At 43.1% G+C, this 13721-nt stretch overlaps 2 protein-coding genes across 2 annotated transcripts in view; one reads left to right on the top strand and one right to left on the bottom strand.

Annotated features, from left to right (window-relative positions):
- Nucleotides 1-261: 261 nt before the first annotated feature.
- On the bottom strand, nt 262-10099 carry LEPROTL1 (leptin receptor overlapping transcript like 1). The gene is made up of 4 exons (XM_059049259.2): nt 9761-10099; nt 3933-4008; nt 1395-1581; nt 262-576 (listed from the first exon to the last, which is right to left on the bottom strand). Exons 1-4 carry the CDS (start codon nt 9774-9776, stop codon nt 460-462), a joined length of 396 nt encoding a protein of 131 aa, XP_058905242.1. The 5' UTR covers nt 9777-10099; the 3' UTR covers nt 262-459.
- Nucleotides 9884-13721, top strand: part of SARAF (store-operated calcium entry associated regulatory factor) — a 21665-nt gene continuing 17827 nt past the window's right edge. Inside the window, exons 1-2 of the mRNA XM_059049266.2 lie at nt 9884-10170; nt 12425-12875. Of these exons, the coding sequence (XP_058905249.1) occupies nt 12773-12875 (103 nt within the window). The 5' untranslated portion in view covers nt 9884-10170; nt 12425-12772. The remainder of the gene's footprint in view (nt 10171-12424; nt 12876-13721) is intronic.

Raw genomic sequence — 13721 nt, 5'->3', positions numbered from 1 at the left:
TGACTGACTGAAAAACTTATCTTTATAACTTTGTGTAGTAATGGAGGTTAAATAATTTTAAGAAAAAAAAAAAGTACTTTAGCCCAGTAATAGCCAGCAGAACTCTAGCTTGTAACCAATGCAAATGGTTATTAGATTAAAAAAATATTTAACATTGCATACTGGTTAAAAAAAAAACTGAACAGGGAAAACACATAAATATTTAAATTCAGCAGGACACCACAAAAAGCATACTAGAGATAAGTGTGAAATCAGTCAAGCTTTTCCAAAAGAGAAAATCCTTTTAATCCTGTAGCAAGTCTCTGTGAAAATAGTATGCTTACAATACAAGAGAGAAGGAGCACCTAGAGCACCCCCAGAGGCTTGCTCTGTCGCTCAGCATCATTGCCCCACCTCCTGTGTGCACGGACGGCTGAGAAATGACGAGAAGTCCATCTGACAAGAGTTCAGTAATTCTTTTCACCACTGCTGCCAGCTGAAGTCATCATTGCTGCCGAAGACCAAGAAAAAGCCCAGGATAGTTGCAAAGATGACAGTGTTTCCGGTGAGGACAAGTGCACAAGCTCCCCACTCGATCTACAGATGAAGACAGAAACGCTCAGTTAATAGACATGAAAAACAACAAGGAAACGAAAAGTGAATCAGGCTCTAGTTGTAGCCAATCACGATCCAAAACAAATACAACTTGTAATAATAACTTTGCCGCTGTTGAACATGTAATGCTCTTCTTATGTATTGCTGGTTCCTTTAAAGAGACAGAAAGTCATGGAAGATGATAATTATTCAACAGCAAGCCTAACTTCCAGGCTATGAGGAGGCAGCACAGAATTCTACAATTTTCTGTTTACAAAGCAGTTTGCTCCAACTCTTCATTAGTGAACCTAAAAATTTCATCTAGAGAGCAGATTAAATTTAAAGTATCAGAGATGCAAACACACTCGTGCACATTCTTTTCAAGAGGCGGGGAGTCATCGCCCTTTCCACGTGGAAGGGCAGCCAGTCCGTCTTCTCTGCCATCTCCACCCGCCCAGAGATGGAGGAGTGAATCTGACTGGTGAGTCTGGGAGGCCTCTTCTACCCTTTGGTACTCTCCCACCTGCAGAGAACACGGATCTCCTCGGTCTTCCGTGTTTAAGCTATACAGGGCAGGCCTGTGTTGTTCCGCACTGGCCGAGTCCACGTGCCCAATTCTGACAGTGAAGCCAACTGTCGCTGCCCATGCTCTCCAGTATTTCCACCAGTTAACAACAACAAAAGTAAGATTTTTCTCTCTCATCCTCTAGGCTCCTGTGTCTCTCGTCTCTTTTTCATGTCATTTAACAAAAACTATTTTCCTGAGAAAAACTGAACACAATCTAATGTAAAACCATTAGTAGAAGAATGCTTTCACTTACCAGGTGTGCTCTGGCAAATACAATAGGGAGTCCAAAAGCTGAGACTACAATGCCTGTTGTAAGAAATATGGCCAGTTCCTTACAGGCATTACTCATAGCGTCCGTATCATCCACTAATCTTCTTGCTATGCAGTATGGAATAGGTGAAAGGATGTAAAAAAACAGAACAAAGAGAGGCCAGTATTGGCTAGAAAAAGAAAAATAAGTTAATGTAGTTTTTGCTCTCTTTGTCATTTTCCTCACACAAAATCCACTCTTTTTAAAAATAAGGACCGAAGCACGTTGCAAGGTACAAAATATAACACACTTTAAAAATAAGCTATAACCTGAACACTGAAAAGAGAGACATTTAGAGTCACAGTATTCCTAAAGTTATAATACACTGATTAAATATTTCTCAAATTAATATAAAACACTTTATGAATTTTAACAGTTGGAATCAAAGCCCAAAATTAAAAAAAAATATTTTTTCATTTTAGGTTATAAATAAAAAGGGATTATTGAAAAATGGAATTATTAACAGTAATTTTTAAAATTCAAGATTCATGCCCTTGACTTCTAATATCCTGCCTTAGCATGAGGCTGGAACACTCCCAAACTTTCCACAGGTCACTAGGAACTCCCAAAATACTGAAATCAAAATACAGAAAATGAACTGACAGTAACATTGAAGATTTTCAGTCAGAATATCAACTTTATCACAATAAAAATAGATGGCTTTAAAAAAAAAAAAAATAGATGGCTTTTAGCCTACAGTCTAGCTATTGTATTGTGCCAATGTCATTTCCTGTTTGTGATCATATAGAACAGTTGTGTAAGATATTAACACTGGGAGAAGATGTGTGAAGGGTATAAGGGACTTCTCTGAACTACTTTTGCAACTTCTTGAGAGCCCATAGTCATTTCAAAATAAAAAGTTAAAAAGAAATAGACAGCTTTTAAAACTGCCATAAAATAAAGCACACATCATAATGGAGATTTGCTTGTACTTAGACACTCATGATAAGCAAAGATTTATCTATATGTTTTTTCTAAAAGATCTTTTCCTAAATATTTTGAGAAAAAAAAATTACAAATGGACATAAGTTTAAGGGAAAAAACGTGCAAAAAATATAAAAGCACAAAAAGTGAAAAACCAAGGATGCCTGTGTCTTCCCCGCTCCTACTGATCTGGCTCCTTCCATATTCCCATATAGATAAACTTTAAAGATATGAATGAATCACTGTACTTTTAAATTTAACAATATATCTTATTTTACGTATTAGCAATCCAGCTCTTATTATTTTTAAGACTGCCTAGTATTTTCATTGATGATGTACTATAATTTATCATTTTTCTTCTGACAGACCTTTAGGATGCTTCCAGTTTTTGTTGTTGTTGTTGTTATTATAAACAAGGCTGCCATGAACATCCATACTCTGCCCCGACTACACATATCTTTGCAGACATCTGTAAGTGGATTTCTATGAGTAATTCTAAGAAGTGGAAAAGCTAGTTCAAAGAATATATACATTTTGAGAGGTAAAGGCAAGCTGGCCTCCCAGAGGACTTGCACCTATTTAAACTTCCACTCAGAGTACATGACAATGCTTGTTTGCCATATCTTTTATCTTTGCCAATGGATTTCATTTAATTTTGAGTGAGGTTGAGTATATTTTCATGTTCTTAGTAGCAATCTGCAGTTCTTTTTTCATATTTGTAGTTCATTTTTCTATTGCATTGTCTGTCTTTTTCTTTTTTTTTCTTTAAAAAATTATTTATTTTGTTTATTTATTTTTGGCTGTGTTGGGTCTTTGTTGCTGCACGCGGCCTTTCTGTAGTTATGGCGAGCGGGGGCTACTCTTCGTTGAGTGCGCAGGCTTCTCACTGCAGTGCCTTCTCTTGTTGCGGAGCACCGGCTCTAGGTGTGCAGGCTTCGGTAGTTGTGGTACGCAGGTTCAGCAGTTGTGGCTCGCAGGCTGTAGAGCGCAGGCTCAGTAGTTGTGGTGCATGGACTTAGTTGCCCCGCAGAATGTGGGATCTTCCTGGACCAGGGCTCCAATCTGTGTCCCCGGCATTGGCAGGCGGATTCTTAACCACTGCACCACCAGGGTAGCCCTGTATTTTTCTTACTAATTTATCGTATTAATTAAAAAAAAAATTCTCTCTGTCCTAAGGAAAGTAATTGTTTACATGACTTTTTGTCAGTTGCTCTTGACTCTGCTTACAGGTTTTTGTTTGTTTTTGCTCAAAAGACATTTTACATGTTCTTGTATTTAATTTAATCAATTGGTTCTCAAAATTAAGCAGTAGTGCTGGGCTACTGTGTTGCTTTCCTGCCATGAAAGACTCAGCAGTAGTCAAGGACAGCCAGTCTTTTTTGCATGCTGCTGTCCTAAAATCTTTTCAAACACATTTTAAGTGAAGACTTAAAGTTTGTCCTTGGTAAATGACCATTTCTCAGGATTACTTCTATTGTAGTAAAAAAAATTTTTTTTAATTTTAAAAGTAGAAAAATTTTACACTTAAACACTCAAAAAGACAAAAATTTTACATACTTGTATATTGGAAGGGCACATCCAAGCATCAAAAACATCAGCCCAATTGCTCCTCCAAAGGACAAACTAATCAAAGCTGCAAAGTAAATAATAAAAAGACAAATAGAAATAGTAATTAAATTAAATTAACACTATTTTTATTAATATTACTATTAGCAGTCTGAACATTACCTGTGATCCCAGAGGCAAAAAGCAAACAAAACACATCAAAAAAGCAAATGTATTAGTGAATCATCTTCAAAAGCTGAAGTTATCTGGTTTCAGAGTAAGTCTTTTGTGGCATCTGCAAAGCAAAATACAGTGATACTGATATTCAAAGCCCTGACCTATCACCAGCACAACACCACATTCCCAAATTACTGGTTCCGTGTCAAATAAGCATCCCAGTCTGCGAGATCAATGCTCCTCCAGGCATTAGTATGATATCACTCCTCAGATCATTACAGTTTATGTGGAGAAACTCTGCAGTCAACTTTACTGTACTTCAGAAGCCTCAACTATGGGAAACCCTCTCCTGAGCAGTTCCTACTTCCTGCACACACACACCCCAACAGGAACAGGTGAAAAGTGTCTGAGGATATCTGTAGTCAGTAGTCTCAATCAATTAATTCTGCTACAGATATTTAAATAGTTTGCAAAACAATAGCTGGGTTTCTTTCCCTAAGCTCCTATACATTAGAAAATCTGCAAGATAACAGATACAACCCTTCGGTGGTATCACTGTTTTAAGACATTATCACAAGCAATAGATGCATTCTATAGCTGAAATATAGTTTCTGAAGTCACACACACACTTATACAAAGCATTGTGTGTGTGTGTGTGTGTGTGTGTGTGTGTGTGTGTGTGTGTGTGTGTGTGGTACACGGGCCTCTCACTGTTGTGACCTCTCCCATTGTGGAGCACAGGCCCCGGACGCGCAGGCTCAGCGGCCATGGCTCACGGGCCCAGCCGCTCTGTGGCATGTGGGATCCTCCCGGACCGGGGCACGAACCCATGTCCCCTGCATCGGCAGGCGGACTTTCAACCACTGCGCCACCAGGGAAGCCCAAGCATTATGTTTTATAAAGTGTTTTCACACAGATAAGTGAGTAGAAACAACTTCCCTGAATATACATAGTTAATCAATGGCCTAGAATTAAGGAAAGAAACAAATTATCAATTTATTTTGAATTCTATACAACCTGTATTCCTGCAACTACAGTGGCTAAGAGAATAACTTACTTTTTAAAAAAAATGATGCAGTCCACTAACCCTAACAGAAACATTAAAATTCAAAAGAGCTGTCGAAGGTCTACAAATTACCAAGACAAAATCCAACATATACAAACCAAAATTAACACAAGGGGTTAAATGCTGCTAAGAATTACTGATATACTTCTCTGAATTAAGATGGTCATAATCAAGGGCAGCCACTGACATGGGAGCTGGGCAGATTTAGTTTTCATTCAGATCAGTGATGTAGGTCATGTCAACCGTGAAGACATTTACTTAGTCCTTAATGCCATTAGATTTTCAGTTGCACAAAGAAAAAGATACATTTGCACTTTAATCTGCAGCAAAAGAGGAACTTAACGTTTACAAGGGAATGCCATGTAAGCCGTAAGGAAAATATCAAATTTACCGTTTGTTTTGTTCAGTTCAAGACAGGTCTTCATAAACTGACCCCACTTCCTTGCTCGGACACACATCACACCAGGATAGCACCCCTTGGTTTCTACACTGCAGCTGTACTGGTCCCCTTTCCTCTCCTGGAAATCAGCTGGCTCCCTCACTCACAGGGCCTTTACACATGCTATCCCTTCTACCTCAGACGCTTTTTCATTCACTTATTTCATTCAATAAATGTCTACACAGAACCAAATAACTAACAGGTGCTGGGGACATGTTAATGAACAGGCAAGGCCATGTCACTCACGGAGCTTGAATTCTTGTCCCAGTCCTTGCCTCTTTCTGCCAAGATTAACTCCTACTTTTCCTTCAGGTCACAGCCCAGTTATCTCTTCCTCAGTGAAATTTTTGCAAAGCCCCTGACTAGACCGATTCCCATTATGTTTATTTATTCACTTATTCCACAAATATCTACTGAGTGCCTACTGTGTGTCACACACTGTTCTTGACACTGGAGACAGTGCAATGAAAAGAAATCGAAGCTCTTGCTCTCATGCTTACATTCTGGTGGGAGAATAAAGCAATTTTTTAAAAAAGTAAGCAAATAAATATCAAATGTTATGGGGAAAAAATCAAGTAAGGGGGTGCTATTCTAGATGCATCAGCTGGGAAGGCATCTCTGATGAGGAGACATCTAAGCAGAGATCTATATAAAATGAAGAAGTGAATCAATCTCGTGGCTATCTGGGGGGAACATCCCAGGCTGAGGGACGTGCACGTGCAGAGGTCCTCTTTGCTCTGGATGCCTCCCCTGTGCTCATTTATCACAGCTGCAATGTTATACTGGTTTGTATGTCTTCCCTTGTAAGCTGTTCACACAAGAGCAGGGAAGGAGCTCTTCTGTTGCTGACGTTCAGGCCTCAGCTCTTAACACTCAATAATAAACATGTGCAGAATGAACGAAAGGAAGCAAAGGGAAGAGAGAGAGAGGGAGATGAAAAAAGAGAAGAGAGCCCAATGCAGCAGAGCAGAAAGAGCTGTAACTGAGAGTCAGGAGGCACTGGGTCCCAGCTCCTACCAGCCACTTACTAGCTGACTAAATAAGTCATCTAAGTGTCTGTTCTTTCTTCTATAAAATAAGGGTTGGACTAGATCTAAAATGCAAATAATTCTCTGAACGCTAAAGATACTTGTTATAAGACATGCTGAAGAAGTAAAACACCATCTCTGCTTTGTGAAATATAACTGCCAAACAGCTAAGTTCATCACTATAGTAACACCTTATTTATTCAAAAGCCATTTATGCAGCATAGAGCTTAGACTCCTGAAGGAAACAGATAACATAGATACTACAAAGCCCAACACTAAAGCTAACATTCTTTATAAGCAGACACTTAGGCTCTTACTCAGAAGTTATTTATTCATTTTTTGTGACAACTGTGTGTGAATTCCAGCGGAATAAAACCTTTTTATTTTAAAGGATCACCTATGCTCACTTACACATATATATTTCAATAGGCAACTCAGGCACCCAGAACAAAGTTAAGTGAAAAGTAACTTTTCTTTCCTGGATTACTGTTATCTGTATCTTGTGAAGACAAAATTTTGTAAGCTTATTTTGCTTCCTATACTTAAAGAGATGAGAAATAGGAGGGAGAGCTGCATACAAGCAAGAACTGCCCTCTGATTGGGGGGAAGAGACTGAAAAAAAAAAAAAAAAGATTAAACCAGGCATAAAAATCTCAAAGAGCATACCAGATTTGCGATAGATAATCTTGGCCAAGAGATAAGTAGCCTTAGGACTTGGTTGCTGAAGTCAACTCTGTTCTATGACAGAGAAAAATTACTTATGTTCCTTTTTAAAAAAAAAAAAAATTTATTTATTTTTTGCTGCGTTGGGTCTCCGTTTCTGCGCAGGCTTTCTCTAGTTGCGGCGAGTGGGGGCTACTCTTCATTGCGGTGCGCGGGCTTCTCATTGCAGTGGCTTCTCTTGTTGCGGAGCACAGGCTCTAGGCGTGCGGGCTTCAGCAGTTGTGGCACATGGGCTCAGTAGCTGTGGCTCGTGGGCTCTAGAGCGAGGGCTCAGTAGCTGTGGCGCATGGGCTTAGTTGCTCCGCGGCATGTGGGATCTTCCCAGACCAGGGCTCAAACCTGTGTCCCCTGCATTGGCAGGCAGATTCTTAACCACTGTGCCACCAGAGAAGTCCCTACTTATGTTCTTATCCTCAAAAAAGAGTCTAAAGTCTTTGAGTACACTCTTAAAAAGTTAATGAAAATGATTTCTTAACAACAACAACAACAACAACAACCCAAGGAACTGAAATAAGATTCAGGTAGCAAAAAATAATTTTATGTGACATCTCACCTCCCAGTCACAATGGATAAGATAAATGCCAATGGGGTTAAATAAACTGCTCAAAAGTGTTATCAAAAGTTGTAAAGTTTCTCCAGTCTTATGAAATCAGCAATTAGGCTGATTTATATACAAAACTCATCATTTGTGTATAAATGGTTGTCCTAGATGACACATCAATGAGGCAAAATTTTATGCTGTAATTGAGTGATGTGACATCCAGAAGGCAAAACTTAGATGAGTCTGGTTTCTACTCCCAAAGCCTCCAGGCTGGGGATGGAACAGCCCGATTTATCTAAACTCTCAAAAGACTGGGTGCTAGTTTGTGATTAGGAAGAGACTACAGTAGGAGAAGGGACCACTTCCCTAACCTGGGAGTTACCAGAAAAATCCAGTATATAACAAAGTAACAGGCAAATGGCTTAAGAAATAAGTCGTGGATTAAATCATAGCAACACTCCCGCCTAACATAAAGATAGGCCAACAGGAAGAAAACATCCTGATAAACAATCAGAAAATCTTACTGAATCCAAAAGTTTAAGTACAATCCCATGTGAGACACTTTTTGCTGATTAATATTCACCTAAGTCCACAATCACAAAGTTATTTTCTTGAGAGAGACTCCTGCATTTATTAACAGTAAAGAAATGGGGAAGAACTGAGAAACTGGCAACATCCTAAAAAACTCAGCATTCTACCATAACTGCCTTTCACACAGGGATTTTAAAAGGTCTGTTAGAGTTCAAAAGGAGACTGGAAAGTAACTCAGCCGGTCAATTGACAAAGTTTTCTGTAGGAAATGAAATGTCTTCATACGTTACAAACAAATAAAGTAAAAATGTGACTCTGGGGAAGCAGCTCAGCAAAAGCTGTCCTTAAAGCAAATAAAAAACACAGAAAAAACACTGTTATTGAAGTTCTTCACTTCCTGCTTGCCTGCCCCTTCTACAAAGCCTCAGGTCAGGAAATCAATGTAATTGGTTGTCAAGAATTAAGTTGAAAACGTTGTTTTCAACGTTGGAAACGTTCCAAGTTGGAAAGCATGCGACATCCCTTATTTCTAAAGGAAACTGACTAATAAACGAGTACTTTTCCATTGAGTTTTAATGAAAAACTCTTTTACCTTAAAAAAAAAAACCCAACTAAATAAAAACTTTGAAATGTGAAAAAGCCTCAACGTGCAACTGTGGAGAGGGCAGGGAGAAGGAGCCCTCTGGGGTCGTTCACAGGGTCTACCCTATCAGACCAACACCGCAAATCAAAATGCATCCGTTTTAGGAGCGTTAAAGCTCTGAGCACGGGTCCTGAGCGTGGATGTGATCGCCGAGGTTTGGGAAAGAACCATCCCTAAGGCCTTCCAGGGCGTTCTTGGGGGACTCGGTTGGGCTCAGCGCCCGAGGACCGCACTCGTGCCTTTAAATGGGAAATGACACTGATTTTCCGTAACTGGCATCTCTAGCGACCCCCTCAAAACCACCCTCTGCCCGCCTCGCTCGCGGAGGCAAACTCCTGCAAAACATGTGTGATGGCCCGAGCGGCTGCGGGACTCCGAACACCCCGCGGGCCACTTTATTCTCCGTACGGGGCGCGACGAGTGGGAGCGACGCTGCCGAGCTCAGCATAAAGTGGGGGGTTGGCGGAAAAGCTGCCGACCCCGCCGTCCTTTCCCCGAGGCCGCCGCGCCCTCCTCGGCTCCGAGCGCGCAGGCCGGGGATCGGGGTCGGGGGTCGGGGCTCTGCAGCCAGCGCAACGGCCCCGCGGCGCGCGCCCGGCCCCGGGAGGCGGCGTGCGAGGCCTGCGTGGGCCCCCTCCCCGTCTCTGGGGGCGGCCGCGCATCCCTCCGGCCGCCCAGCGCCCCATGCCCACCTTTGATGCCGGCCATGGCGGTGACGTAGCTCCTGCCTCCGGGACCCAAGGCGACAACGGCGGCGGCGGCCAGGAGACCAGAGACGCGCGACGGCGGCCAGACAACACCCGGAAGTGCGCGACACAGCACTTCCGCCGGCGGCTCGCGCTCGCGCTGGGGCGCTGGGGCGTTGGGGGCGCGCCGGGCTGGGGGCCTTCGGGCTGACCCCTTCCTCCCCGGCCCTGCTCCCGTGGGATCGCCTCCCTGAGAGGCTTCCCGCTCCCGCCCCGGTTTCCGGGCCGTGGAGACTCCAGCTCCCGTGTTCCGTGCAGTGTCCGGGAAGGTCCATCCCGCAGCCCCCAACGCGCATCCCGCAACCTCCCCATCCTTGGGAAGTGAGCGGGGTCGACGCGGTCCTTTGGGAGGCCAGGTGTGATGCCTTTGGGGGATCCTTATGCGTCCTTCAAAGCGCACCCATTTCTTTCTCCTCCCTATCTTGTAATAAAGGAGGAGTAAGGCCAGTTGGGTGGTCTGCACTAGGCTTCTCGCTTTCCGAAACAGAACTAGGGTCTGGCGAGATCCACCTCCAGAGGGAGGAGCGGCAGGACTCTGTAACAGGTGGATTCAATACAAATCCGAGCTCTTGGGAGTTTGTGAGAATTTTTTTTTTTTTTTTTTTTGTAGTAACAGGGCTAGGAAAAAAGTAAGCAGAGGTGCAAATACATTTAGTTAAGTAATCCTACAAACTGATTGAACATTTACTGATATTATGTGTGGGGAACACTGAGGTGAGCAAAACTAGGTACGGTTTCTGTCCTCAAGGAACTTGTTGTTGAGTGAGACAGACATGAAAAAGCGTAACATTGTAACAATGATAATTGCAAAGAAAGTGGATAGATAGTCCTGTGACAGTCTTTGATTTAGATCAGTCAGGTGAGATTTCCCCCGAGGGAGGGACAACAGCAGGATGAACAGATGTGTAACTACGAGAGAAAAGGGAAAAGCCATCATGGGGAAGGGACTGTTTACCGGGGTGGGGGAGGTGAAGATCACATTTAGGAAGCCTTTTGGGGCACAAGCCCTGGTGGCTGAGGGAAGTGCTAGTCCCCTAATTTCCTTTCTTTTTTAAAATTAATTTATGGCTGTGTTGCATTTTCGTTGAAGGCACTTATTATTTATCTGAACTATATTATTCGTTGGCTGTCTCTCCCACTAGAGTGTAAACTTGTACAACGTTTTATGTTTGTTCACCACTGTCTAGAACTGTACATGGCAACTGATGGGATCTCAAATAACAGAAATTCTCTTTTTAAGGTAATTAGTGACCTCTACCTTTCAACATCCAAAGGTCACTTTTTGATCCAAACTTTCAACAACAGTGGACACTGGTGACCATTCTTTCTCTCAACTACCATACCACTGTTCTGTTTGTTTCTTATGCCTCACCAGAGACTTCTTTTCAGACTCTTTCTAGGAACTTCTGCTCAAATTTCAAATGTTAGTGTTCTCTTAATTTGGTCCTGGGCGTCCGTCCTTGCTATATCTAAATTCTCTCCCTATGAATTGTATCTCTTCCTGTGGCATTAAATACTGTTTTCTTTTTGATAGCATAACTACCAAGTTTACCTTGGCTTTGAAATTCAGACTTGTATATCCAAGTGTCTATTTGACATGTCTACCTGGATTCCTAAAAGTCACCTCAAACCTAACATGTGGAGACCAGAATTCTCTATTATCTTTATTCCAGTCCCACTTGGTCCCACTCCAAGCCACCACTGTTATGCCTCCTCTTGTTCCACGCTTCCCCAAACTTACTTTGCTTCAGTTGCCCTGGCTTTGTTTGCCTCTCCCAACCCCTAAGTTTTGTTTTATTCATTGCTGTATCCCCAGTGCCTAGAACAGTGCCTGGCAGGTACTGTTAGGTGCTTAATAGTAAAGGTGTTAATCAAATTAACGAATGATGTTCCTCAAAACAGAAACTTAGGGCTTTTGCATCCACTGTTTCCCAGGCGGTGAAGGCTCTCCCCCGATCTTTGTATTTTCTCATCATTCAGGTCTCAAAGCTTCAAAATCACTTCCTCAGCAAGGCCCTCCCTGAAGCTGGCTCCTAGTCTCTACTGTATCACCCTGTTTTATTTCATCAATGCACTTATCACTATTATCTTTGTTTATTAATTTATTATTTAATTTTGTTTGTCTTAGTTCTCATCAGTGTAAGCTCCATGAGTACAAGGACCTTGTCTGCATACTCCAAGCTGAAAACAGCGCCAGAAACATACTAGGCGTTCAACCTATATTTGTTGAATTAATGAATTAAGGAGAGAAATCCAGGACTGTCAGACCTCAAAGATAATGCCTATGCACTCTTAACTGTTTTCCCTGGCTGGTTCTTTATTTAGGTGGTAGTTTCTCCTCCGGATATCTTGTAAATTCCCACTGTCTCCACGTGGAAGGAAATATGTAAAGGTTCTGAGCTTCTGAAACCAGACAATATATTTCCGTGCTGCCTCTCTCAAATCCACTCTGTATTTAGCAAACTAATGGAACACAAATCATGCGCCAGACGCTATGTTAGTTGCTGAAGACGTGAAGTTGAGTAAGGCACAGTAGCGTCCCTCGGGAAGGTTATTAAGGTTTTGTAAATAACGTGACTACACTTACATTTTGCGTTGTGATGGTTTCAGTCTTCTTGCTGAACCTTCAGGAGGGTGGCCCTAGGCCCCGCCCACAGCCTCTGCGTCCCGCCCTTGGCTCCGCCCTCAACGGCGGCACCCCGCCCTAGATTCCGCACGCAGCCGCGCTGGCCTCCAGGGGCGGAGACAGCAGCGACCGCTCCAGTTACCCCACGCGCCGCCGCCGTAGTGACGTCAGACTGGCGCACGGACCTTCCCTGCAGCAGAGACCCTCTGGTAGGCCTTCCTTTTTCCACGGCAGAAGCTGCTGGCGTCGGTGCTTAACGGTGCGCGGCCTTCCGCAGCCAGGATTCCGGCCTGCGAGCTCCCGGCAGCCGCGCGCCATCTTCACCGAGCGCCATGGTGGCGGCCGGCGGGTCGGAAGCGGCTGGACGCTGCGCTCTGTTCAGCCTACTTTTGCTTCTGCTGATCGCGGGCCCTGCCCGGGGCTGGAAAGACCCTGGTGAGTGCTGCCTTCACTCCCCACTTCCTGCTGCCTTCAGGCAGCGCTAAGAGGCTCCACCATTTCTGTTCGCCGCCCCTTGAGCCCTTCTACCCTAATTCCTCATTTCTTTCCTCTTCGCTGTTCATCTGTGCCCTGCCTGGCCTCTTTGCTCTTCCCAGACGTCCTCCTGGACCAGTGTGGACTGTTGGGGAGTGGGCGGGGCGGGACTACTCTAGTGTTGTTAACGTTCCCTTCTCCCTTGCCTGGACTCCCAGAATTTGCCCACCTTCTTCTTTCTCGGGCTACAGCCCTCATCCCTTGGGGTCTGGCTGGAAAGCTCGACCCTCACCTGCGCATCTTGCTTTGTTGTCAAGACTGTCTGACGTCATCGTTGCTGACTGTTGTCATGGCTGCCTGTTGCTGTACCTGGCAGTTGCCATGGCACCGGCAGTCCTTGAGTCACACTTAGTGGACAGGGCTTCAGACCTTGGAGGTAAGTTAGCAGAAAAATAGACTGTACTATTTATGTGAGCAGAGCTCACGCTGCTTATTCTGACCATTACAGTGATGTACATTGTGTTACACCAGCTAAAAAAAATTTTTTGTGTGTATTGGTACACAATAAGTGATTTCTAGGAAAAAAAGTTCTCTTATATCACTATGTTATTAGAATTGTCTAACGAATTTTTATGGGATCGAGAATATTCCATGTAATTAATACATATGTGTGTGTATATATATGTATACATACCTACATACATACAGTTTTCCATTTAATAAATGATGCATGCTGTTAAGTTGGAGTGATGTAAAAAATGACTTTCAAGCAGTGAAAACATCATTTTTGTTTTGGGGAGTAAAGAG

The sequence above is a fragment of the Kogia breviceps genome, chromosome 20, assembly GCF_026419965.1.
Source record: "Kogia breviceps isolate mKogBre1 chromosome 20, mKogBre1 haplotype 1, whole genome shotgun sequence".
In the NCBI taxonomy this organism is placed as follows: domain Eukaryota; kingdom Metazoa; phylum Chordata; class Mammalia; order Artiodactyla; family Physeteridae; genus Kogia; species Kogia breviceps.
Note: the sequence above shows the minus strand (reverse complement) of the source record. Positions and strands in the feature narration are given on the sequence as shown.